This window comes from Hippopotamus amphibius, chromosome 16, assembly GCF_030028045.1.
Source record: "Hippopotamus amphibius kiboko isolate mHipAmp2 chromosome 16, mHipAmp2.hap2, whole genome shotgun sequence".
Taxonomy (NCBI): Eukaryota; Metazoa; Chordata; class Mammalia; order Artiodactyla; family Hippopotamidae; genus Hippopotamus; species Hippopotamus amphibius.
This window is the reverse complement of record NC_080201.1, coordinates 37,238,116-37,265,684: the sequence shown is the minus strand read 5'-3', so window position 1 is coordinate 37,265,684 and position 27,569 is coordinate 37,238,116. Positions and strand designations below refer to the sequence as shown.

Here is a 27,569-nt window from a genome sequence, read left to right as displayed (position 1 = left end):
GGATGAATATTTTAACCAAAAGTGGACTCTTGTGCCTAGGACTTACCACTTGTCTGCAATCTTTTACACTGCCAACAGTTATCTTTCTAAAGTTTGGATCATATGATGCCCTTCCATAAACCTCCCCAGCAGCTCTCTGTTATTCAAAGAATAAAATGCAAACCTGGAGTCTGATGTTCAGCATCTTTCACTGTTGGACTTCTGGATACCTTTCCACCGTCCTTTCCCACTTTCATTCTCTGCTGCAGTGCTTTATTTTCCATTTGTTTTTGAATAAGAACATAGTTTCATACTAAATATATTTCCCCCACTGGTCAAGTCTAAAAAGGTTCAAAGTTCAAATTAAAAAAAAAAAAAGTATAATATATGGAGCAAAATAGTGACCCTAGTGTGTAATAAGTTTATGACTTTGATGAGGGCATTCTTGATTGTTCTTTAACTGTGGACAGCATCTCCAGGGCCAAACTGCATGGCTCTGACTTCCTTTGCCCCTTGCTTAAAAAGCTTGAGCAGCCTCTGTGTACTGATTTTTGCTTCCCTTGAAGGGAAAATGGAAGAAATCACATAGATTATTCATCTACATTTTTATAAAAATGTAAGTCATCAGTAGTGTATTTTTTTACACACAGAGATCAAGGTTACATAATAGGTCTTGTCTGTCACACTTTAGAGTGTACCTAAGATACCAAGAAATTTGAACTTGGCATTTAAATTTCAGGAATATCGTATTGAAGGAGAGTGAAATGATATACTTTTAAATAAAGTGGGAAGATATTAACTTTTTAAATCTTGCCACCTAGAGTAAGTTCAAAAATTTTCAGAATAAGAAATGATATAAAATCTTTTTTGTAAAACTATTAAACACAGGGCTAAATAACACACTAAAGAAAAATCTGTTTTCATGTTAGACCTCATCAGGTCAGAGCCTAGCAGTTACTACGTATTTAACTTACAAAAGAGAGTTCTTTTTAGTTCTTGTTCATTGCAGTTGTCTTGAACTAATAGAAATAAAAGGAAATGAAGTCTAGGTTAAGGACAGGTGCACCAAGTATATGATAGCTGAAAGAGTTCCCTTACACAGCTAACATGGAGAAAGTGCAGTGATCAGTACCAGAATTGCTTGGAAAATGACTTAATATTTTGGGGAAAATTGTTATTAAAATGGTATTTCTTATTTAAATGTTCCTTTGGAAGCAGGTTATATATTGCTGGGAATCTGTATTATTTTCATAATAAGAAATGAAATTTTCAAGAGAACACCTGAAATAATAAATGTATACTCATCTTTTTTGTTTTGTTTTATGTGAAACAAACAAAGAAACAAAGCATACCTCAGTGTTTTAAGTTTTAGCCCTTCCACTTGCTAGCAGTGTGACTTTGGTTAAGTCATTTAACCTCATTTTTTTTAATCTGTAAAATGGAAATAATAACAGTACCTACATAATAGGGTTGTGAGACTAAAATGAAAGCATGCATATTTGTACATGGTAAATGCTCAAATAATGTTAGCTATTTTTATTATGATGCTGGTAATAATAAGATTATTATATTATTATTATTTTAATATAAATTTATTTATTTATTCATTTATTTATTGGCTGTGTTGGATCTTCGTTGCTGCACACAGGCTTTGTTTAGTTGTGGTGAGTGGGGGCTACTCTTCGTTGTGGTGCGCAGGCTCCTCATTGCCGTGGCTTCTCTTGTTGTGGAGCATGGGCTCTAGGTGCGTGGACTTCAGCAGTTGAGGCACATGGGCTCAATAGTTGTGGCTCACGAGCTCTAAAGCACGGGCTCAGTAGTTGTGGTGCACGGGCTTAGTTCCTCCGCAGCATGTGAGATCTTCCTGGGGCAGGGATCGAACCCGTGTCCCCTACATTGGCAGGTGGATTCTTAACCACCTAGGAAGTCCCTATATTATTTTTTACTTTTTTGATCTGTTTGCTTAAAAGTGAATTTATGTGTTTATATTCAGTCTGGCATGATGGATATTGAGAGTTCCCACTAAGTGTAGTGTTTTGCGTATATTGGTCAATTATGTTAGAGTTAAGCAGTGTCATCCTCTAGGACATAAAGCTCAAAATAATGAATGTAAATTAAAAAACAAATCAGACCCCTGAAGCGAGAGTCAGGAGATCTTATTTCTGATGTTACCTCTGTTTTTAACTAGCTCTGCATTCTTGAGCAAATTGTGAAATTTAACCATAAGATAAAGGGCTTGGACTCGATGCTTGTTCATGTTCCTTTCTACTTCAAAATGTTGTGGCTGTTAACCATTGACTATCAGGGCAGTCAGGGGAGAATACAGGGTTTTAGAACTTAGGTTGCGTGATTTTAAGGCATATCTTACAAGATGGGGAATTGGTTGGGATTGGGCAGAGTTGATGACATGATAGCTTTGGATTGGTTGTACAGTGATTTGAGGTCCTGAAGCGAGCTTTAATGAACAAGATGTTAGTCTTGATATTAAGTTATTTTAGTTGGTTTACAGCCTTATTTTCTAGGGGTTGTGGAGTTGGATATTCCTACGACAACAAAGCTATTTGATTTTGATCCCTTCTTCTTCACTTTCTTCCCCTCCCCCTCTTGTTTTTTACAAGATGGAATAACTTGCTCTGTAGATCCTTAGATCCCCTTAAAATGCAGATTCTGAGACAAGCAGGTCTAGAACGTGGCCTGTGAGTTTGCACTTCAAGCAAGCTTCCAGGCAGGGCCCTGCTGCTACTGGATCGACTATACTTTGGGGAGCAAAAGTCTATCCATAGCACCACAGTTGTTGAGCAGCAGTCCTTTGTAACATCCTCATGTCTTTTTTTTTTTTTTTTTTTTTATTATTTTTTTTGGGGGGGTACACCAGGTTCAATCATCTGTTTTTATACACATATCCCCGTATTCCCTACCTTCCTTGACTCCCCCCCGCCTCGAGTCCCCCTCACCCTCCCTGCCCCAGTCCTCTAAGGCATCTTCCATCCTCGAGTTGGACTCCCTTTGTTATACAACAACTTCCCACTGACTATTTTACAGTTGGTAGTATATATATGCCTTTGCTACTCTCTCGCCTCATGTCTTTTATATCTTGGGCTCTGAATTAAGTAACTCATGTTCCCAGTCTTGAACTTAGTCTTTAGATAAATATGTCACTATTGGTGTTCCTAATTCCTGTTAGGCATGACCCCAAAGTTCCTACGTGACCATGACTGTTTCTGTGGCCTTCTTTTACTAGTGTGGCTTTCTGCTTTTACCAGTTTGCTGGTCTACTCCAGGTTCTGACTTCTGACCTGGATTTACCTGGACTAAATCCTTTTACTCAGCTGACCCAAGGCATTGGGGTTGCTAGTTCAGGACTTTTGTTTGAGCCCATTGCTAAACATTAACAACAAAAGTTAAATTTTTCAACAAATGTTATTGGAAATGACTGGGTATGTTATTCACATTTCCTTCGTGTCTTTATCGTACATTATTTCTTTAATTATATTTGGTGATCCTTTCTATGTCCAGAGGATCTTGTAGTCTCCATTTCAGTAGGCAGCTCTGCTTCAAGATGTATTGACTGCCTCCGTTTTCATGGAGTTGCCTAGCCAATTGAATAGAAATGAGAGGCATATTGGATCAGCACTAGAAGTTAAGCTTATTTTTTCCCCCTACTCAAATGTATTTTCCACAAGTATTTCTTTGAGAAACTGAAGTGCTGATTGCTTGTAGATCTTTGTGGAGGCCCCTGGTGGTGGTGGTGGTATGAGGGGGATCTGGCCTCTTTCATGTCTCATGTAGCTTATCAGTTCATCAGAATGATGCCAGTAAACACTGCCTTTAGAAAAATTTTTTCCCCCTAGGCTTCCTTGTACGATAGGATTCAGCAATCTTATACAATGAACATAAAAATGAGGATAGGTGCTTCAAGTAATGATACCAAGTAGGCCCCTAAGCCTTTCTGTGTGCCCTATTTCTTTGATTATAGGAAACAGCCTTCGTTCAGCCTCCATGACCTTCCCTGAGTTCCAATGGGCAGATCCAAGCAGTTGTTAATTAGTGAAAGGAGGGGATGCATGAGACCTGGGAGAAACAGTCAAGAGTAGCCTTGGTGCAAGGTCCTGTTTCCTCATCAACAATACACACAACAATATCTTTGACCTATTTTGTAGAAGTTGAAACCCCCTCCAGGTGCGAGAAGTTGATGATTAATGATGGTATGTTGCCCACAAGCATATAGACCCCAGACCAGTTGGACTTGAAGGCTGATGATTCTGAGTCCTACTTACCTCGCCACCAACCCATCAGAAGAATGCAAGACTGTTACTGCCTTGATCTTTATTGCCTTCCCCTGACCACAAGCCCCAACTGTAAGACCTCTCCCTATTCCCCAGGGAGGCGGGTCACAGTTCTGTGTTCCCCCTTTGCCTGGCAAAGTAGTAAAGCTATTCCTTTCTACTCCTCCAAAGCTCTGTCTCTGTATTTCTATTTGGCATCAGTGAACAGAGGCCAGGATTTTCATGGCAACAGTAATAGATATAATTGTTTGAAAAAGAGAGGAAACAGTTAAAGGTCTTCAAATTAACTGCAAAAAACTAGCAAGTTCAAGGCTAATTTCTGTGTGGTTTCATGTTACAGTATAGTTTAGTTTCATTTGCAGTAGTATAGGCTGAATACCTTATACTGAACACATGACTTAAATACCCATTGTCATGACTCTAGTTTTTATTTCACTTTTTTTACTACTATAAAGTTCTTGCAACTAAATTATAATGCAAATTAAAGTACAGCAAAATTTTAATAGTTTTAGTGTTCACCCAGAGTTACATTCTTTCAGTTTTGTATTACATAAAAAACTAATAGCCCATAAAAAATATGGCAAAGTTAAGCTACACTTAGAATAGACATGAAACAATTTAAGCCAAACTAGATGGTTTGAATACTATACTGCTTAATGCATACATTTAGTATTTGAAGAATGCCTATTATAGTATTTTAATTCTATAATTTAAAATGTATGTATTAGAAAGTAGGTTAATTTGTGTTTCAATATCTTCATTAAAACATGGATACAGCAGCCCAATGTGCATCTTAGGCTTCTTAATGACAGATTTGATTCTGCTCTCAAGGGTCTTGAGTTTGCTTTGTCTTTCCACAGAGATGGCATGTCTTTTGGGGATGTTTGACAGTTGGCCGTAATCGGACTGGAAGGTTGTTAGTGAGGGTAAGGTTAGTTCTGAATAATCACGCTTTTTCAGAAATAATTACTCATTTTGGTTATTGAAGACCTGTTAGCATCACTCCTGTGTAGCACAGGGTCATATTTTAGTGGAGCTTTTCTCCCTCTTTCACCCTAAGTAATGCTCCTTCCTCTGGCATGGTTAGAGAAAGTGGTAATCTTGGTTTCCTATGGCTTCTGCACATAGACACTAAATTATGTATAGCAACCCAAGGGTATTTTAATATCACATTTACAGCTCAAATTCCACTCAGTTATCTTTTTGCTCTTCCTTAATTACTGATTTTTGAAATTGCAGATTTAAAATCACTGTGTGAGGTTTCCATCCTTGCATTGATCAAGAGGTTTCTGATGTTAACCTAACAAAGTCAATTAATCAGAATTCCTCGATTTTTCATTTTGTGACCAGTCCTACTCTTAGTGCTAGAGGAGATTCAAAAGTTTAAGGGTGGAGAAGGGAAGACAATTAGTAGTTAATATACACTATGCCAGTGCTATACTTAAAATATTTCATTTAAGTCTTACAGCAATACTGTGAGTTTAAATAATTTTCCTCCACTTTACAGATGAGAAGACCTAGCTTAGAGAGAGCCCAAACGAAAGACATAGCTGTGACTATAGCCAAGATCTGTCTGTTTTCATAGCCCATGTTCTTTCCACAACCTCCTAGGTATTATGACAGTCTCTATCCAGGAGCTTCCTTACACTCTGGGGGATGAGGAGGAGGGGCGATGGAGAACAGGGAGATGTCTTTTTCTTACAAGATTGAACCTTGGGATTAACCTTATTCGCTAGAGTAAAAGATGACTTCTAAAAGATATGATTGGATTCCATACAAGAAAGTTTGGTCAGTTATGATTTTATTGTATGCGTGTCTTCACAGAAGGCAGTCTATTGACACAGACTCTCTGGACAGCTTTGAAGCAAATTGCCAAAGTCTGATGTTTAGTATAGCATAGAAAATTGCAAAAACGTCTCTGCCCTGTTTTACTTAGCCAGTGATCTAAACTTTACTGCATTTTGATGAGGAGAAAATTAACTAGCATCCATTGTCTACAAACTCTATACTGTCAGAAGTATTTCTTGTTTGATTGTGATTGAGAATGTTTTTATTCTTATGGTTAGCTTACTTTGCTAATTCATAGTTTATTGTGATGTTTTTTTTTAACATTCAAGACTTCCTCTATTCAAGCTTACCCTAAAAAGTATTATCAGGACAATTTATAATTAGTAGTAATAACATTCATATTAAATGCATTGCTAAACTCTGCCAAGACAGGAAATACAGACCAGGAATTATAAAAATGTAAATGATAAAGGAAAATGGCTTGTTTCCATCTTTCTAAATGCTATATAGCTTGCAAGCATTATTTCTGTAGGACTTGTGTATACAACATATGACACAGCAAAATGCCTAATGTCACATGTTTTTAATCACTACAATAACAGAAGACATAATAAAATTAAGTATTTCTTGTAAAGATTGGGAATGGTGTATAGTGAAGTTCTTTTTCCCCTCCATGTAATTCAGTTACTATTTAACTGAGATGCTATCATTTAAGTCTTAGAAGTTTGGAGTTGAAAATTTTTACTTGTAATATAAGTATGAAATAATTACTCTGGGTTTCTCTTGAGAAATCTTATATGTTCAGATTAGTATTATAAAGTGACTGACTTATAAGCTATATTCATTTATTCTAGTAATCAAATCATTTTTAAATCATATACTTTATGATTTCACTCAGATCCTTCTTTGTGAGCAATAGAAGAACAGAACAGAATAGATTAAAATAGAATTGTACATATTATATGGTCACAGCTTAAGGTATTGATCAGTGAGTCTTACCTAACTTCATCTGCTGTGATGAATGACCTTATTCACTGCAGCTGATTCTGAGTAACTTGGCAAATTTTGGGTACCACAGGATATTAATTCCATTTGTTCAATAAATATTTATTGAGTGCTCACTGTGTTCCGGGCACTGTTGGCACTGAGGTTATAACAGTGAATGAAACAACTACTGTTGAGAATTTTTAATAATTGTGCCATTTCTGAATGCATTTTTTTTCACAAAGAGAGTTCCAGAAACTTTTTAGAAACATTAGAATTGTCAGAATACAACTCTGACCTCACAGAAATCATACACATTCATGGTATATTATGGCAAGGTACTCTACTAGACTATAAATAAGAAAGGAAAATGAAATAGCTAATTGAGTGATTGGTATTCATAAGGTCAACACATGAAACATCAACCAGATTTAATATCCTTAAATAGATTTTATAGGCTGTGCTCCTTCCTTAAAGGTCGCTGGAAGAACTTAATACCTTTTTATTAAAAATAAAATGGGAACAGTGGAATGGCCTTTTCTCATCTTATTTGGATGAGTTGAAGAGGCACGTTTTACTTTATTTTTAAGAAGTTGCAGTATTTTATATTTTCCACTTCATATTTTACATTTAAAATATGTTTCTTACCCAACTTGCCGTGGAGAAAGGCTTAAAAAGTTGAAGTTTCAACAACAGCCAGGTCATGGAAGCAACCTAAATGCCTATCGACAGACGAATGGATAAGGATGTGACACGTGTATACAATGGAATATTACTCAGCCATAAAAAGTAACTAAACTGGGTCATTTGTAGAGACATGGATGGACCTAAAGACTGTCATACAGTGTGAAGTAAGTCAGAAAGAGAAAAACAAATGTATATTAATGCATATATGTGGAATCTAGAAAAATGATACAGACGAACCTGTTTGCAAGGCAGAAATAGAGACACAGACAAAGAGAACAAATGTATGGACACCAAGGGGGAAAGGGGGGGTTGGGATGAATCGGGACTGACATATATACACTAGCATGTATAAAATAATAAGAACCTGCTGTATAGCAGAGGGAACTCTACTTTGCTTCGATGTACAGTAGAAACTAACACAACATTATAAAACAACTAGACTCCAATAAAAAAGGAATAAAAAAATATAAAAATGGAATCGAATTGACAAAAAAAAGTTGAGGGTTCAGATGAACTGTGATAATAAATTGGGGTTAAATACGTAAACATATATGTATATATATATGTACATATAATTTTGGATCGGTCTTCTTTAAAGCAGAAAATGAAAACAGGGATTAAGGGCTCTTAACTCTTCTAGCCCAGTGTTTTTATGAGGTTTCATGGTATAGGACAAAGAGCACACATATAGTTTCTTTAGAGAACCCTGTGTTCACATTCAGACTGCCATTTAATAACTTCTCTGTTCTTCAGTTTAATGCCAACCTCATTCATGTGTCAGGATGATGAAATGGGACAATGTATATAAAGTATCTTGTACAAAGCAAAGTAGTATGCATTCAAAATTTCCCTTTCTCATTTTAAGAAATTATATGAGTGGTAATTGAATACATTCTCATATACTATTTACACAGTCAGAAATACATAGAGTAAAAATCACTGTCCTCTCCCTAATACTAATCATTTTTAACAGTTTGGTATATATCCTTCAAGGTTTTTAAAAATAACTTAGTTATCTATATATGCATATACATTTGTAAATATCACACATACATGTTTCTTTCTGCAACACAGAGTATACTGTGCAATCTTATTCTATGACATTACTTTTTCATACAATGTGTTTTTGGTCTTTCATGATGTTACAAATAGTCTACCTCTTTCCTTTAACTGTTTCAAGGTACTTTATTGTAAGGAGGTGTCATATTCGTTCCTATGCTGGGGGCACATTGAAATTTCTCTGCATGGTGGAACTGAACAGTAAAGGAAATCATGATTTAAATTCTGTTTTTTGTTTTGCAAGGAGATGTTGGTGATCTTGAAGATGCTTAAAGTGCTGAGTCGTGTATAGTGTATTCAGATCTTTTAACTGTAAAAACTAATGGGTATTCATTCTGGAGTTAGTAAGATAAGTTTTTCAACCTTACTAATCATGAAAGTCTGAAGAGATGGGACTAGATCATTGTATTAGGTTGGATAGGACAGTAACAGGAGATAGCGTAGCCTGTGAGAATAATGTAAACTGGTCATCAAATGTTTCCTGAAAACAAACTTTTCAGGAAAACTATTTTTGTCAGCTTCTCTCCATATTTTCCCTCTTCTTACCAAACTTTCACAGCCATTTACTATATACTAGATATGGTCCCTGTTATAGTTAGGCTTCCAGTGTGGTATAACACATTAATCAAATAGTGAAAATACAATATCTTGTCATAAGCAAGAACTGAACTTAAGGTATTTACAAAGTGCTGTAAGAATGCAGAATATGGAACAATTAACTCTGCCTGTGGAATTCAAGAAGGCCTCTGCTAATCATGTGGGTCACCCAGTTCATTTTAATAAATATTTGGATTGAGAACCTCCTAGTAGCAGCATTAGGGATACAAAGGTGAGAACGTATTAGAGTAAGTTGTCCCTTCTATAGTAGCATCCTTCTAGTTTTTATCAGTGGAGGAGTAAAAGGGAATTTTAAAATGAAGAAATCATCCCAAGTTAATGGTTTAATTTAAATTTCAGAGTTGCTTGAAAGTACCTTGTATCATATATAGATGATAAACATATAATTATTATACTCTGGGAAACCTTGCTATCTTAACAGCTCAGAAATTAATGTTTTAATAATTTACTGATAAACCACAGGTGTATTTTGCATATATTTTGTATGTTCATATAGAAGGCTGTCTCTTTGCTTTTCCATGCCTTCCTGGTCTGTACCCTTCCTGCCCTCCACACCTTCTCTACATGCATGTAAGTACAAGGACTATCCAAACCTCATGAAACTGTGGGGCTTTTTGACCCTCTACAATACAAGGGCTTCAGATTCTCCTTAGTTCCTGATTATTTTGTTGGAGAACATGTTAGCTCTGGGATTTTGGTTATTCAACTGCTTCTTTATATGTACTTTCTTATTAGTTTATTAGCCTCTGCACTTCAGAGTCTTCAGAAATTTAGGCTTAAGAGACTAAGGCTTTTCTGGCACAAAAATAGAAAGGAAGATCAATGGAATAGAATAGAGAACTCAGAAGTAAGCCCAAACACATATGGGCAGCTTATCTTTGACAAAGGAGGCACGAATATACAATGGAAAAAAGACATCCTCTTCAATAAGTGGTGCTGGGAAAATTGGACAGCAACATGTGAAAGAATGAAATTCGAACACTTCCTAACACCATACACAAAAATAAACTCCAAATGGATTAAAGACCTACATGTAAGGCCAGACACTATAAAACTCCTCGAGGAAAATATAGGCAGAACATTCTATGACATCCATCAAAGCAAGATCCTTTTTGACCCACCTCCTAGAATCATGGAAAGAAAATCAAGAATAAACAAATGGGACCTCATGAAACTTAAAAGCTTTTGCACAGCGAAAGAAACCATAAACAAGACTAAAAGGCAACCCTCAGAATGGGAAAAAATAGTTGCCTACGAAACAACGGACAAAGGATTAACCTCCAAAATATACAAGCAGCTCATGAAGCTTCATACCAAAAAAGCAAATAACCCAATCCACAAATGGGCGGAAGACCTAAATAGACATTTCTCCAAAGAAGACATACAGATGACCAACAAACCCATGAAAAGATGCTCAACATCACTCATCATCAGAGAAATGCAAGTCAAAGCCACAATGAGGTATCACCTCACACCGATCAGAATGGCCATCATCACAAAATCTGGAAACAACAAATGTTGGAGAGGGTGTGGAGAAAAGGGAACTCTCCTGCACTGTTGGTGGGAATGTAAGTTGGTACAGCCACTATGGAAAACAATTTGGAGGTTCTTCAAAAAACTACAAATAGAACTACCATATGATCCAGTAATCCCACTCCTGGGCATCTACCCAAAGAAAACCATAATCCAAAAAGAAACATGTACCATAATGTTTATTGCAGCACTCTTTACAATAGCCAGGACATGGAAGCAACCTAAATGCCCATCAAGAAACGAATGGATACAGAAGATGTGGCATATATATACAATGGAATATTACTCAGCTATAAAAAGGGATGAGATGGAGCTATATGTCATGAGGTGGATAGACCTACAGTCTGTCATACAGAGTGAAGTAAGTCAGAAAGAGAAAGACAAATATTGTGTGCTAACTCACATATACGGAATCTAAAAATGGTACTGATGAACTCAGTGACAAGAATAAGGACGCAGATGCAGAGAATGGACTGGGGAACTCGAGGTTTGGGAGGGGGCGGGGGGGTGAAGGGGAAGCTGAGACGAAGCGAGAGAGTAGCACAGACATATATATACTACCAACTGTAAAATAGATAGCCAGTGGGAAGTTGTTGTATAACAAAGGGAGTCCAACTGGAGGATGGAAGATGCCTTAGAGGATTGGGACGGGGAGGGTGGGGGGGAGTCAAGGGAGGGAGGGAATACGGGGATATGTGTATAAAAACAGATGATTGAACTTGGTGTCCCCCCCCAAAAAATAATAAATAAATAAATAAAATTAAAAAAAAAAAAAAGAGACTAAGGCTTTTTGAGACTTTCCTGACTGAAAAATCACAGCTCTTAATGTCCTATGTCTATAAAATTAGCTGCTTACCATTAGCTCAGGCAAGAGAAGATTCCAAAGTTGCAGTCATTAGAACTGGTGAACCTCACCCTGCTCCATTCCCAGAGTTAGAGAATCATGAGTAAAATGCAGATGGAAGATATTGATTGATTCTTTCCTTGGGCTAAGATTCTACTTTCATGCTTTATATGTATTTTTCTGTTAGAACTCAAGACCTGTAGAAAATGCAAAAGTGCAGCTTACTTTATGTTTTAATGTTGTGTCAATATTGAGTGCTACATACAATACTTAAAAAAATCAATATATGTTGCTCCAAGCAGTGGAGATTTTTAGAGACATTAATGTAACTGCACATGAAGCCAATGATGGTTTAAGCTGTTCATAAATATCATATGTCCATGATGGGTTTGAAAACTTGCAGATAAGTAGCCCAAGTACTACATTATTAGATACTAGAGTTTTTATATAGGTTTTGAAAATTAAGTTGTATTATTTCAAGAGGAAATGGTCTCTTTGAATCCCATAATTTGAGATGTTCTCTGTTTATAATTTAGGACAAATGGATCTTTCTATTGAATATTTTGTAACCGCCCCGAAAAAATTGGACCAATTTGATCTTTTTAAAAATGATGGAATTTACTACTTACTTTAAAATCAGCTTAGAAAACAAATTCTCAATGGATAAAATAGCTAAGTGAGAAAATTTATTTTAACATTTTATAATGTTAAAATTATAAAAAAACTTAGCCGAAAATTGCAGTAACTGACTATATGTGTAACCTCAGGGTTATCAAAAAGCTTTTTAAACAGAAAGGAACACTGGAACCAAATGAGGAAAGAAACAGAGTGACTGTTACTTTTTTTTTTTAAATTTTGATATTGGTATACTAATGAAAGCTCAGGGGAAAATATTTGAAATGGAAATGTTAAATAACACACAAAACTTACAAAGAGCTCTTAGAAACTGATGATGAAAACACTGGTAGAACAACAGCAAATGGCAATAGGATGTAGGCAATTCACAGAAGAGCAAATCCAAATGCCCAGTTTGTAAAGATTCTCAAACTCACTAATAGTCTGGGAAATGAAAGTTAAGTAAAAAGAAAGCTACTGCTTTACTCCTATCATATTGGAAAAGCTTTTAAAAGATGAAGCACTTATATTTTTGGTAGAAATATGAATTATTTTAGCCTTTTAAAAAAAACGCAATTTGTCATTTGTAGTAAAAAGTACATTTATTATTTAATTCAGTACTACTTCTGTACGTGACATCACTGAATGCAGAGTTGGGAAGAGATGTATTATAACATCCTATTACATAGTATTTCCAATGTACAGATATATAGTTTTAAATAAACTCAAAAACATGTGATAGTAAAATGTAGTAAAATAATTAGGAAGTGATAAGGTTTGATTATTTATTACCATTGTTTTTAATAATTAGTTGTAAGTTTATATAATTTAATTTTCAGTTATAGCTGTGTTTCACAGCCAGTTCCAGAATTCCTGAAAATTTGGCAGTTGACTGTCTCCAGCCAGTTCTAACTGATTCTAGCATACTCCCGGCTATATCTATGTATATCTGTGTTTTGCAGTATTGTTTGTGATGGTAAAAATAGGAAACAAATTATATAACCACTAATGGGGGGGCTAGTGGAGTAAAGTACATCAACACCCTAGAATATATAGCATCTATGAGAAAGAGCCATCACTGTTAGTGATTTCCCTGTTTGTTGTTAAATGAGAGGAGCTAAATGCAAGGACCGGTCTGTGTCATGATCCTATTTTTATAAAACAAGCAAGGGCAGACTCTTCTGTCATTTTTGCCTCTATCTTTGATTATATAAACATAGAAAAAAGTATGGATATGAGGACAGAAGAGGGCATGAGGGATGAGGTTTGGAAAAAAAGGATTTACATCCATGAGAAAAACAGTATGTATGTTATGATCCTATGCATGGTAAATTTTATGTGTACGTGTGATATATACATACTAAAAATATATATACACATTAAAAATGTACACATTAAAAAATATATACACAGTAGAAATTACCTGAGAAGAATGTACCAAAATGTTATGTACCAAAATGTACCAAAATGTTAATGATACCATTTTTAGGGTGATAGAATGTTACATTTTTTTTAAAAATCTGAAAAGAAATTATTTTCATTGAGGGAGAAAATCAGAATCCTATGGTCCTTTCTAAGGATTTAAATTTATAATAAAATTCTCTATCCTGTGAAAGGGCATACTTGGGTCAGTGTGTTAATAAAATTTACCCTTTAGTAATACACTTTCTTCACCTAAACCTTCATGTGTATCACTTCAAAAAGATCTTAGTATATAGTATGTTGTTTCATGAGACGTGTATGTTTTAGAACTATATTAAGAATGTGTGCATATATGTATTTATGTTTATGACTTTACATCTTCCTGGATTTCAGTTGTTACCTTCATAATTAGATGGCAGTTCATTATTTGAAATTGCTAGATTTTTAGAGATTGCAATGCAGGAGTTCCCTGTTCTCAGAGCCCCACAGGGGGATTAGATTTTCCTGTCCTTTGTCTTTTAAGGAACTCACTACTCTACCTAATTACTCATATGTGCATATGTACACACACACACACACACACACACACACACACACACACACACATATATCTTATTCCAGACCTTATCTTACTTCTTCCTAATCTGTAGGTCTTGGTAGCTTACTAGATGTATGGTCCAGAGTCTTATGCCTTCACTGTATATATTAACTGAGTGAATAAATACTGATATTTATCTTAGTCTACCACCATACATGAAAAAATGATAAAACTACTTTAGGGATCATCAAAATCTTGATTAATAATGTTTTTGTGTGTATTAAAGAGCTTTGAATCATATAAAGAAAAGTAAGATGCCCAAATAACACACTTTTGATGTTTTGGTTTGCTGATCAGTTTTCCACCTTGAATTTTCTCTTTGGTCATCTTTCTTATGCTTTTAACAGATGCTATTTGAATTACCAGTGCTGTTTCGTGATTTCTTCATAGCACTCAGAAAACTTCTGGGTTTATAGTGCAAAATTAAGAAAGCTTATACCTTTGTTAAATTTATACTCTTTCTATAATACTGTTTATGTGTCACAGAAATGTCTCAGGCAACTCATTCTTTAATTCTTTAGCCCTTTCTTCCTTCATGATAAAGCTGTAATATTTCTGTTCAAGTAACAACTTCCGCTTCATCTTCTTTGTCACTCTATCCCTTTGACATGATGTGTTCTGAAATGAAGATGTAGATTGTATTTTTCTAATACAAAGGGAATTGACAGGTAAAAAATCAGATTGACATGTTTAAACTCATTTTACAGACTTGACAACTGATAAATTACATTTTACTTTGTGGTGTTTGGATATAGGCAAAATTCAAATGAGAAAAACATGGAAAAGAGAAATTTATATTTTAAAAATTCATTTTACTTTGAAAGAGTTTTGTTATTTTGAGTCTTTTTTTTTTTTGGAATTTGTACTCCATTGTTGATTGCTTTCTCCCCCACGTTTTTATTGGTATTGATGCTTTTCGGATGTCTAATTCTTGTTTAAAATGTTTCCCTTGATTACTTTTCCTTTGACTTCACATTTGTGGTACTGAACACCATAAATTGTGTGAAACATCCTTATTTAATTTTATGCAGTTACTTCAGAAGCAATATAGTGGTGATCACCAAAGTGTTGACATTTATCTAGCCAAGCTGTTTTGAATTCACCATGGGCTTTCTTTGACAATATAGGAAGGTATAAGAAAATCTAGATTCTCAGTGATTAAGTGATTTTACTTTTTCACTTTTCTGCTTTGCTTTGAACATCTTCTCTTTTAGTGTGTACTGAATGGGTATTTATTTTCTTGAAAAGTCTGGTTTCCTGTTTGTTTATTGTTGCTTCTAAGAAACTCCATGGGTAATTTTATTGAAAAACATTAGATGACAGAATCATTTTAGTCTTTTTTGGGGAATAAGAGGAACCTTTAAATGTAATAGCACTTTTAAAGGAAGTATTTTTTTTTTTTCTAAAAACCATGATACGTCATTAATCTTTTAAAATAAATTCACCTACTGTTATAATGCAGGTAGATTTCAGTTTTGCATATTCTATTTCAATCTTTATCCATATGCACATGTATTAGTTACCTAATTGTAACGAAAATACATATGCAACTTTTGGTGATTTTATTTTTCTTATATAAAGCAAAATATTAGCTCTACGAATAGTACTTTAAATAAAAAAATTCATTTTCTGACAAAATAAATAAAAACAAGTCTAAATAAAATCTAAATAAAAACAAATCATCCCACAATCATTTCCCCCGGGCAAACGTGTCCCCTCTAGTCTTTGTATATCCATAAGCACAATTTAAAACATGATGATTTGTACCTGATTTTATTTTATTAATTATGGATGGATTTTATTGAGAGTGTGTATACTCCCGGAGTCTCTCACCTACCATGCAAACATTCCTTCCCAGCTGCCAGGCTGCCTATATACTCCCAATATACTTAAACGTACCCAGAGCTCGTTGAATGCAGGATGGCAGAGGGCATGTCTGGGCCCTTGCCTCCTTTGCAGTCCTGATGCTTTCCTCTCTATGTTGGTAGTCCTCTCTATATTTCACTGTGGGGCCATTCTGGTTGGTGTCATTGTGAAGACTTTTTTAGAAAAATCTCTTCACTCAGAGCAAGTCATTTTGTATTCCCTGTTTCCATCCACAAGTCATGTCTCTTTCTAACAGAGGATAATGGGACTATTGCCTGAATGTGTAGATCTTTACCTTACCTCCCCTAAACATAAAGAGATTTCAAATAACTTGGCTTTAAACTAGCACACTGGACATAGCAATTTTACGAACATAAATGCTTTAATTTTCTTTAACAACTGATTCTTAATGCATGCCAACATGACCCCGTCCCCCACCCCGGTAGATTATAGGTTCACTCATGTGCTATGTTGTTAGACTATATGACATGCATTACCTGCGTTCCAAAGTGGATTAATTGTGACCTTGAGATGTTTATAATTTCTGAGTGCTTTTAACAAGAATGAGAGGCAGTACTTATTCTTATGGCTGAAGGGTCAGATGTCTTCCTTTCAGTTAGCAGTTGACAAAGTGCACTAGTCAAGTGAACAATTTTCTGTATCCATTTTGTGGCAGATTATCGTGATTAACATGTATTCTGTAGTTTTTGAGCAGTGTACCCTGCTAACATCTTGGTGTAGTTTCCATGGCTGAGAAGTAGAAATGGTTTCTGCTTATAGTCTACATAATAAGGCAAGTATTATCTACCTAGGAGAAAGTGGAGGCTTCAGGCTTTCAGTATGAAAACTACCTGAATATTCATGAAGTGGATGACTTTGGAACGTGTAGCAGTATCTTCTTCCTTGAGGTTTTGGGATTATGGTCATTTGACAGAAAACTGCCTGACAAAACATGAGCATAAGGAATAAGGTGTCGGTTTCAGGGCATGTAAATAGATATATTGATATTTCTCAGAAGGAACTGAAATTATTGAGCTACCAGACTACCACAGGGGTGCTACTGATATTTGAGTTGTTAGGACTAGTATACACATGAGTTAGTTGGCTTGACTGCCAGGGGTGAGGAGGGGGATACCTTGTGACGTTTAGAAATACTACAAGTGCTTTCTGGACAATAGGTAAACAAATGGAAGTGCTTGTGTTCCAATAAAACTGTGTTTGAAAAAAATAAATACTACAAGTGCTTTCTTCTTTCTCCTTTCCTCACCAAGATTTGACAAGTAGTAAAATATGATAGTTCACTATAAAAATGAAAATTAGATTGCTAAGTAGTGTTTCTTTGTTTGTTTGGAAGTTTCTTTGTTTATCTGGGTGAAAATGATTGAATCTGATGGGTTTTCATTTATCTTTCAGGCTCAGTTTATGAACCTCTTAAAAGCATTAATCTTCCGAGACCTGATAATGAAACTCTGTGGGATAAGTTGGATCACTATTACAGAATTGGTAAGCAAAACCTGAGGAAAACATGTCCTCAGGTAGCTATGATTGGTATTTATTCTGCCTTAGTTATATTACATATGTTATATAGATGATGTTCTCTCATTTGGATGTTGGGGTAGTTTCAGTGCTTAGACAGATACATAGTCCAATTGCATGTGATATGGGGACTATAAAAGGAATCTGGCAAGTCATATCTGTCCCTTGAATAATTTGAAACTGTCACCAGTGTCCTCTGTGTCCTTTTCAACTTCCTAAACATTACCAGATTTGAGAACTAGAGGCTGTTTCTTGAATAATTCTTACACAAAGATTTTGTAGAAGTAATCCTTGCTCATTACCTATACATGGTTCCTGTATAGTCCTGAGGCTTTTATATCCATTTCTAATTCATTGAGCTACAAAAGGTAATCTCAGGTTATTGTTAGTGATGTCAGGTCCTTTTTTTTGTTGTTGTTGCTGTTTTGTTTTTGTCAGGATCAACCTGGCAAATTTTGTTATTTAATTTAAGAAAGCAACTTTGAAATATGTATGTATGGGGCTCTTTGTTCATCAGACCATAAGTTGGAAATGCTGTTAATTTTTGGTCAGTTTGCTTCTTGTACCATTTACATGGCCTAGTATGTCAAATATAAAATTTGATTTATTTGTCTCACTAAGGAGAAGGATTTTTTTGTTTGTGTCAGTATCTTGTGAAGCCTTATTTCAACTTATCTTGGTCAAGATTCTGGTGTATATTCTTATGCTGCCCACTTATCTTTGTAGCCATAACTAGCTAAAAAGATTAAACTACCTTTTAAAGGAAATGTCAATTGTTTACTTCAGACTATGAAGACCAGTTTTTTACTCTGGGAAAAATAATAAATACCCTGGTATTCTGAAAGAAATGATAATGTCAGTTTAGTCTGAGAAAAAGAAAAATAAATTTAATTCTTTAATCTCTGTGATGGACCAGAGTACTTTAGACCTTTGAAAAACTGTCTTAAAGTAGTTGACATATGCCAATCTGGATTAGAGTAACTTAATTTATTTTTGGGAAAAACATTACTCCATTTATCCATTTATAGTTAGGCAGGAAGAAAATAGCTTTTAGGAAATGTAATTTTAGTGTGTTTATTTTTCTATTTTAGGACTCTTTTATAAAAGGTAATACAGTCTGCTTTCTGTATCTGCAGATGCAGAACCTGCAGATATGGAGGGCCTACTGTATTAGCCATTTTAGATAAGGGACTCAAGTGTCTGAGGATTTTGGCATGCATGATGACCCTGTGCATACTGGAAAACATTGATTTCAGACTTCTTTTGCTTAAGTTGAATGTTCACAAAATAATTATTCACTTGCTGTTTTCGTGTCAAGTAAGGATGGGATTCAGTTTTGAAATGTTAAACATATCACTAACCTGTACAATAACAGTACATAAAATGAATACATTGCTCTGAAGACCAGGCACAAGTTGGTCATCAGTGAAAAACAGGATTCTGGCCTGTGTAGAGTTGAGTTAGCTTTGGACTTAGCAAATGTATGCAACTTTTTGTTGTATATTTGCTTTACTTTTCTCTATTGAACTGATTTTTGAAAATATACTTAGTTTTTGGTTAATCTTTTTTTTTTTCTGTAGCTGATATTGCCTTATAACACTTATTGACATTAACGAGGGTGTGCTAAAGGCTTTTTAAGTGCCAATTAGCTGAGTTCTTTCCTCAAAAGTGGAAAGACTCCTACCTGCAGGGTGGATCCCTACTTAGGCTGGAGTTACTTACCTGGAGTTGTTTCTACATCTTCAGAAGTTTTATCCTAAAGCTAAGTTGAGAAACAACAAAATTGTAGGATGAGGAAACCAAAGAAGTTTAAGACCTTCAGCTCAAGGGAAATGGATGGCTATATAATTCATTCTTTTTCTTGTCCTCAATTGCAGTCAAGTCAACATTGCTGCTGTATCAGAGTCCAACCACAGGTCTCTTTCCCACAAAAACATGTGGTAACGATCAGAAGGCCAAGATCCACGACAGTCTGTACTGCGCTGCTGGGGCCTGGGCTTTGGCTCTTGCATACAGGTAAAGCTGGTGTGTCTTTTACTAGTAACCCCAAGTCTAGGTAATAGGGTTTTGTAGGCCCAAGACAAAGTGGGCAGCTACCTTTTGGCTCTGCTGCTGAGTCACTGTGTGACCTGCAACTGCTCACATCTCCTTTTAGGCCTCCAAACCTTTCAGTTTTCTTAAGGATTTACATGAGACAAGTTCTGACATTTTATGATTTTGTGACCAAAATTTTTCTCATCTCTAGGTTTGTAAATCAGCATTAGCTTTTGACAGAATCAATTGCCCATTCTCATTGAGTTGATTGGTTTCAATCATAGAGGAAATTGATGGTGATTGAATTTTGCAGATGATAAAACTAGGGCCTAGAGTAGTTAACAGATTTGTTCAAAATTACACAACTAGTTAATGATAGAGCCAGGGCCAGGACTCTTCTCCTTCCCTCCCCCAGTTTAATGTTTTTCTCACTACACTTCTTTGGGGTATCACTTGATAAATCTAGTTGTAAGTCAAATAATTATTTCATAAAGTAAAAGAAAAATCAATCTTTTCACAATACACAAGTTCACCTATATTTCATTATATATAGAAATCATCTGATGTGGGTTCTGACACAGTCAGTAGTGATACATTTTAACTAAAATTAGGTTTCTTTTTTTTTATAAATTTATTTATTTTATTGTCTGTGTTCACTCTTTTTTGCTGTGCATGGGGTTTCTTTTTAGTTGCAGTGAGCAGGGGCTACTCTTTGTTGTGGTACACGGGCTCCTCATTGCCGTGGCTTCTCTTGTTGTGGAGCTCAGGCTCTTGGCTCGTGGGCTTCAGTAGTTGCAGCACATGGACTCAATAGCTGTGGCTCACGGGCTCTAAAGCACAGGCTCAATAGTTATGGCACACAGGCTTAGTTGCTCCGCGGCATGTGGGATCTTCCTGAAGCAGGGATTGAACCCGTGTCCCCTGCATTGGCAGGCAGGTTCTCAACCACTGCGCCACCTAGGAAGCCCTAAAATTAGGTTTCTGAGTATTAATTCTCTGAAGGTGATATGAGCATGTATTTCTGATTTGAAAATTGTATCTTTCACATGAACGTGATTCCTCTCTTACATCATTGATGTGTTGCACTTGTAAAGAAAATCAAATAGATATTATGAAGGCAGTCACCTTCAGCACTTGTTTGCTAATGTCACTACCAGCATTTTCTAACATATTCTATGTAAGCACAGTGTAGCTTCATTAAATGTCAAGCAACTGTTGGTCTTGGGACCAGTAACACCTTAACCAAGTAGGCAAACCAGTAGTGGGACAGACTGACCTTAGGTGCCTTCTGATGTGACACATCACCCACGTTGACTTCTTACCAAAATGTGTAAATGGCTCTACCTGTAAATAAATAATCAGACAAAGCCAGTTTGTGACAAGTAAGATAACTTGCTTGGGCTCTTAAAAAAATGTAGTAATCATAGAAGATTAGAAAATAAGTGTGGAGACAGTAAAAGACGGCAGCGAAGTAGAGGGATGTGGAGTGCATCCCTCTCCACAAATGCATTGGGAATGCACCAAAAGACACAGTAATTCCCACAGAGAACCAATTGAACGCCAGCAGATGACCTCGGACACCAGAAAGGACCGCAAGGATCCCGACATAACCGGTAGGGAGGCATCTACGACGGCTCAAAGAGGGTGAAGCTGCTGAGCTGTGGCAGATGGGAGGGAGTGAGAAACACACAGAGGGTCCACACCACAGCTCAGTGTTCCCGGACTGAGACGTCGATTCACAGATGAGCAGAGGGTCCGGGAGCAGGAGCGTGGGAACTGGAGAGGTGGTTCAGGGTGAGAAAAATTATTGCCAGTAAGGTGACGGACTGAGAGGACAGGAGGGAAGAGGTCTGCAACGAAGAAAGCCTGCCCCTGAGAGCTGCCTGGCCATGATGGCAGCTGGATGCTTCAGGCTCACGGGCAGGGGGAAGGAGCTGCGGGCATAGCCTCTCTCTCTCTCTTTCAGCGCCTGCAACAGGCAGTGGAGGGACCCCTGTGGGCCACTTAAGGCACTCAGGGATAACAAGTACCCTCAGGCCCTCGGGCGGGGCTAGCATAAAGCCCCGGAAAGCAGCCAAGAACGCCAGCAGCAGGGAGGCTGTCAAGAAAAAAAAAAAAAAAAAAAAAACCTGGAGAGAGGCCCAACTCTGAGACTTTCTGTTTACACCTGAGCCACTGGCGTCCCTCTGCAACAGGCACCTCCAAGCCCGAATGAAACAGCAGTGCGCCACTGCTCAGTCACTCCCACGGGAAGGAGCCACTATTGTACCCGCTCCCTCCTCACACACCAGTGCTTACAGACAAACAGTAAAGGAAGCTCTGCTGGTCACAGAATAATACAAAAAACCCAAGGCGAATAGAAGGACACTTACAGCTGAGAATCTAAGGAAACAGAAATATTAGTATCAATCCTATTGAACTGGTCCATTCTGGGATCAGTTCTGTTTTTCCTTTTTCCCTTTATTAATTATGATCTTAGTCCTAAGGGATCTACAAGTTTTATAACATTTTTTTAATGATATTTTTTATTCTATTTTTATTTTTTTGCCATTTTATATACTTCTATTTCTAGCTAACTTTTTGGTAGTACGGACTATATATCTCTCATACCTTCCTTTCATCCCTATCTTTTATACATTTCTATTCCTTACTTTTTATTTGCATATTTCCACTACACTCTTCTGTTCCCCTTTCTTCCATCCATTTTTACTTTATTTTATCTTAACATACTTATAAGCAACACTATCGATCTGCTCAGACTCCTTGCTCTATTCTCCAGATGACACACTGCCTTGGTATTTAATATTAGGTTTTTGTCTTTATCTTAGTTCTTAGTATAATTGTCTAATTTCATTCTGAGAATCTCCATTCTGTCTGGTGGTACTCTAGCTCTTTTTTATATTTGACCCTAGCTTACAAAGTCTCCCTGGATTAGTGTTTGTATGTGTAAGGTGTTATTTGTTTGTTTTTGCTTTTGTTTCTCTTCTGTTTTGGTTTTCGATTTCTGTTGGGTTACTCTTTGAGTATCTGATAGCATACTGGGATTCTTCTGTCAGGTCCTTCCAGAGCCTTATGTCCTAATGGATTCAGTAATTGTGTGTCTTATACATGTATGTGTTTCCTAGACTTAGTATTTGTTTAACCCAACACTAGGACATTAGTCAGGGGCTTGGACAGTCTTCTATGAACCCCTCTATCACCAGGACAAGCAACCCCAGAAGTCTGGACTACCATGAGGAAACAGAGAAACACCATGCAGGCAAAGGAGCAGGAAGAAACCCACAAGACCAAATAAATGAAGAGGAAATAAGAAAAATGCCTGAAAAAGAATTCAGAGTAATGATAGTAAAAATGATACAAAATCTCGATAACAAAATAGAGAATGTACAAGAAACAGTTCATAAGAACTCAGAAAAACAAACAGCCATGGATAACAAAATAACTGAAATTAAAAATACTCTAGATGCTATAACCAGCAGAATGACTGAGGCAGAAGAATGAATGAGTGAGTTGGAAGATAGATTGGGGGAAATAACTGCCACAGAGCAGGAAAAAGAAAAAAGAATAAAAAGAATAGAAGACAGTCTCAGAGACCGCAGTGATAACATTAAGTGCACCAACATTCGAATTATAGGCATCCCAGAAGAAGAAGAAAAAAGAAAGGGTCTGAGAAAATATTTGAAGAGGTTCTAGTGGAAAACTTCCCCAACATGGGAAAGGAAATAATGAACCAAGTCCAAGAAGCACAGAGAGTCCCATACAGAATAAACCCAAGGAGAAATACACCAAGGCACATATTAACCAAACTAACGACAATAAAACACAAAGAGAAAATATTAAAAGCAGCAAGAGAAAAGCAACAAATAACATATAAGGGAAAACGCATAAGGATAACAGCTGACCTTTCTACAGAAACTCTGCAGGCCAGAAGGGAATGGCAGGATATACTGAAAGTCCTGAAAGACAGAAACCTACAGCCAAGCATACTCTACCCAGCAAGAATCTCATTCAGATTCAATGGAGAAATCAAAAGCTTTGCAGACAAGCAAAAGTTAAGAGAATTCAGCACCACCAAACCAGCCTTACAACAAGTGCTAAAGGAACTTTTCTAAGCAGGAAACACAAGAAAAGGAAAACACCTACAAATACAAACCCAAAACAATTAAGAAAATGGTAATTAGAACACACATGTCAATAATCACCTTAAATGTAAATGGATTAAATGCTCCAACCAGAAGACACAGACTGGCTGAATGGATATAAAAAAAAGACCTTTACATATGCTGTCTACAAGAAACCCACTTCAGACCAAGGGATACATATAGACTGAAAGGAAGGGGATGGAAAAAGATATTCCATGCAAATGGAAGTTAAAAGAAAGCTGGAGTAGCAATACTCAAATCAGACAAATTAGACTTGAAAGTAAAGACTCTTACAAGAGACAAAGAAGGACACTACATAATGATCAAGGGATCCATCCAAGAAGGACATATAACAATGGTAAATATCTATGCCCCCAACATAGGAGCACCTCAATACATAAGGCAAATGTTAACAGCCATAAAAGGGGACATCAACAGTAACACAATAATAGTGGGAGACTTGAACACCCCACTTACATCAATGGACAGATCATCCAAACAGAAATAAAGACACACAAGCTTTAAATGACACATTAGGCCATCTCGACTTAATTGATATTTATAGGACATTCCATCCAAAAACAACAGACTACACTTTCTTCTCAAGTGCACACGGAACATTTTCCAGGATAGATCACATCTTGGGTCACAAATCAAACCTCGGCAAATTCAAGAAAACTGAGATCGTATCAAGCATCTTCTCAGACCACAACGCCATGAGACTGGATATCAATTACAGGAAAAAAACTGCAAAAAATACAAACACATGGAGGCTAAACAATTCACTATTATACAACCAAGCAATCACTGAAGAAATCAAAGGGGAAATCAAAAAATACCTAGAAACAAACGACAGTGAAAACACAACAACCCAAAACCTATGGGACACAGCAAAAGCAGTTCTAAGAGGAAAGTTTATAGCAATACAACTCTACCTTAAGAAACAAGAAAAATATTGAATAAACAACCTAACCTTACAGCTAAAACAATTAGAAAAGTAAGAACAAGGAAACCCCAAAGTGAGCAGAAGGAAAGAAATCATAAAGATCAGAGCAGAAATAAATGAAAAAGAAAGGAAGGAAACAATAGCAAAGATCAATAAAGCTAAAAGCTGGTTCTTTGAGAAGATAAACAAAATTGATAAACCATTAGCCAGACTCATCAGGAAAAAGAGGGAGAAGACGCAAATCAACAGAATTAGAAATGAAAAAGGATAAGTAACAACGGACACCACAGAATTAGAAAAGATCATGAGAGACTACTACAAGCAACTATATACCAATAAATTGGATAACCTAGAAGAAATGGATAAATTCTTAGAAAAATACAGTCCTCCAAGACTGAACCAGGAAGAAATAGAAACTATGAACAGACCAATCACAAGTACGGAAATTGAGGCCGTGATTAAAAATCTCCCAACACACAAAAGCCCAGGGCCAGATGGATTCACGGGTGAATTCTATCAAACATTTCGAGAAGAGCTAACACCTATCCTTCTCAAACTCTTCCAAAATATAGTAGAAGGAGGAACACTCCCAAACTCATTCTATGAGGCCATCATCACCCTGATACCAAAACCAGGCAAACGTGTCACAAAAAAAGGAAAATTATAGACCAATATCACTGATGAATATATATGCAGAAATCCTCAACAAAATCCTAGCTAATAGAATCCAACAGCACATTAAAATAATCACACACCATGATCAAGTGGGGTTTATCCCTGGGATGCAAGGATTCTTCAATATACGCAAATCAATCAATGTGATACACCATATCAACAAATTGAAGGATAAAAACCATATGATCATCTCAATAGATGCAGAAAAAGCTTTTGACAAAATTCCACATCCATTTATGATAAAAGCTTTCCAGGAAACGGGCATAGAAGGAAATTACCTCAACATAATAAGGGCCATATATGAGAAACCAAAAGCCAATATCGTTCTCAATGGTGAAAAACTGAACGAATTCCTTCTAAGGACAGGAACAAGACAAGAGTGTCCACTCTCACCATTATTATTCAGCATAGTTTTGGAAGTTTTAGCCACAACAATCAGAGAAGAAAATGAAATAAAAGGAATCCAAATTGGAAAAGAAGAAGTAAAATTGTCACTCTTTGCAGATGACATGATATTATATATAGAAAACCCTAAAGACTCTACCAGAAAACTGCTAGCACTAATTGATGAGTTTAGTAAAGTAGCAGGATACAAAATTAATGCACAGAAATCTCTTGCATTCCTATACACTAACAATGGAAGAGCAGAAAGAGAAATTAAGGAAACTCTTCCATTTACCACTGCAACAAAAAGAATAAAATACCCAGAAATAAATCTGCCTAGGGAGGCAAAAGATCTGTATGCAGAAAACTTTATGACACTGATGAAAGAAATCAAAGACGACACAAATAGATGGAGGGACATACCATGTTCCTGGATTGGAAGAATCAACATTGTGAAAATGACTGTACTACCCAAAGCAATTTACACATTCAATGCCATCCCTATCAAATTACCAAAAGCATTTTTCACAGAACTAGAGCAAGAAATCTTACAATTTATATGGAAATGCAAAAGACCCTGAATAGCCAAAGCAATCTTGAGAAGGAAAAATGGAGTTGATGGAATCAGGCTTCTTGACTTCAAACGATACTACAAGGCCATAGTGCTCAAGACAGTATGGTACTGGCACAAAAATAGAAAGGAAGATCAATGGAATAGAATTGAGAACTAAGAGGTAAGCCCAAACACTTATAGGCACCTTATCTTTGACAAAGGAGGCACGAATATGCAATGGAAAAAAGACAGCCTCTTCAATAAGTGGTGCTGAGAAAATTGGACAGCAACATGTAAAAGAATGAAATTAGAACACTTCCTAACACCATACACAAAAATAAACTCAAAATGGATTAAATGGCCCTACATGTAAGGCCAGACACTATAAAACTCCTCGAGGAAAATATAGGCAGAACACTCTATGACATCCATCAAAGCAACATCCTTTTTGACCCACCTCCTAGAATCATGGAAAGAAAATCAAGAGTAAACACATGGGACCTCATGAAACTTAAAAGCTTTTGCACAGCGAAAGACACCATAAACAAGACTAGAAGGCAACCCTCAGAATGGGAAAAAATAGTTGCCAACGAAACAACAGACAAAGGATTAACCTCCAAAATATACATGCAGCTCATGAAGCTTCATACCAAAAAAGCAAATAACCCAATCCACAAATGGGTGGAAGACGTAAATAGACATTTCTCCAAAGAAGACATACCTATGACCAACAAACCCATGAAAAGATGCTCAACATCACTCATCATCAGAGAAATGCAAGTCAAAGCCACAATGAGGTATCACCTCACACCGATCAGAATGGCCATCATCACAAAATCTGGAAACAACAAATGTTGGAGAGGGTGTGGAGAAAAGGGAACTCTCCTGCACTGTTGGTGGGCATGTAAGTTGGTACAGCCACTATGGAAAACAATTTGGAGGTTCCTTAAAAAACTACAAATAGAACTACCATATGATCCAGTAATCCCACTCCTGGGCATCTACCCAAAGAAAACCATA

General features: G+C 36.4%; 1 protein-coding gene across 5 annotated transcripts in view; it reads left to right on the top strand.

Annotated features, from left to right (window-relative positions):
• The window catches only part of PHKB (phosphorylase kinase regulatory subunit beta), a 225,674-nt gene that overhangs the window by 20,419 nt on the left and 177,686 nt on the right, over positions 1-27,569 (top strand). For all 5 annotated transcript variants that reach the window (XM_057713036.1, XM_057713037.1, XM_057713038.1 and 2 more), the window contains 2 exons: positions 17,693-17,782; positions 19,693-19,831. In XM_057713036.1, coding sequence (XP_057569019.1) covers positions 17,693-17,782; positions 19,693-19,831 — 229 coding nt within the window. The remainder of the gene's footprint in view (positions 1-17,692; positions 17,783-19,692; positions 19,832-27,569) is intronic.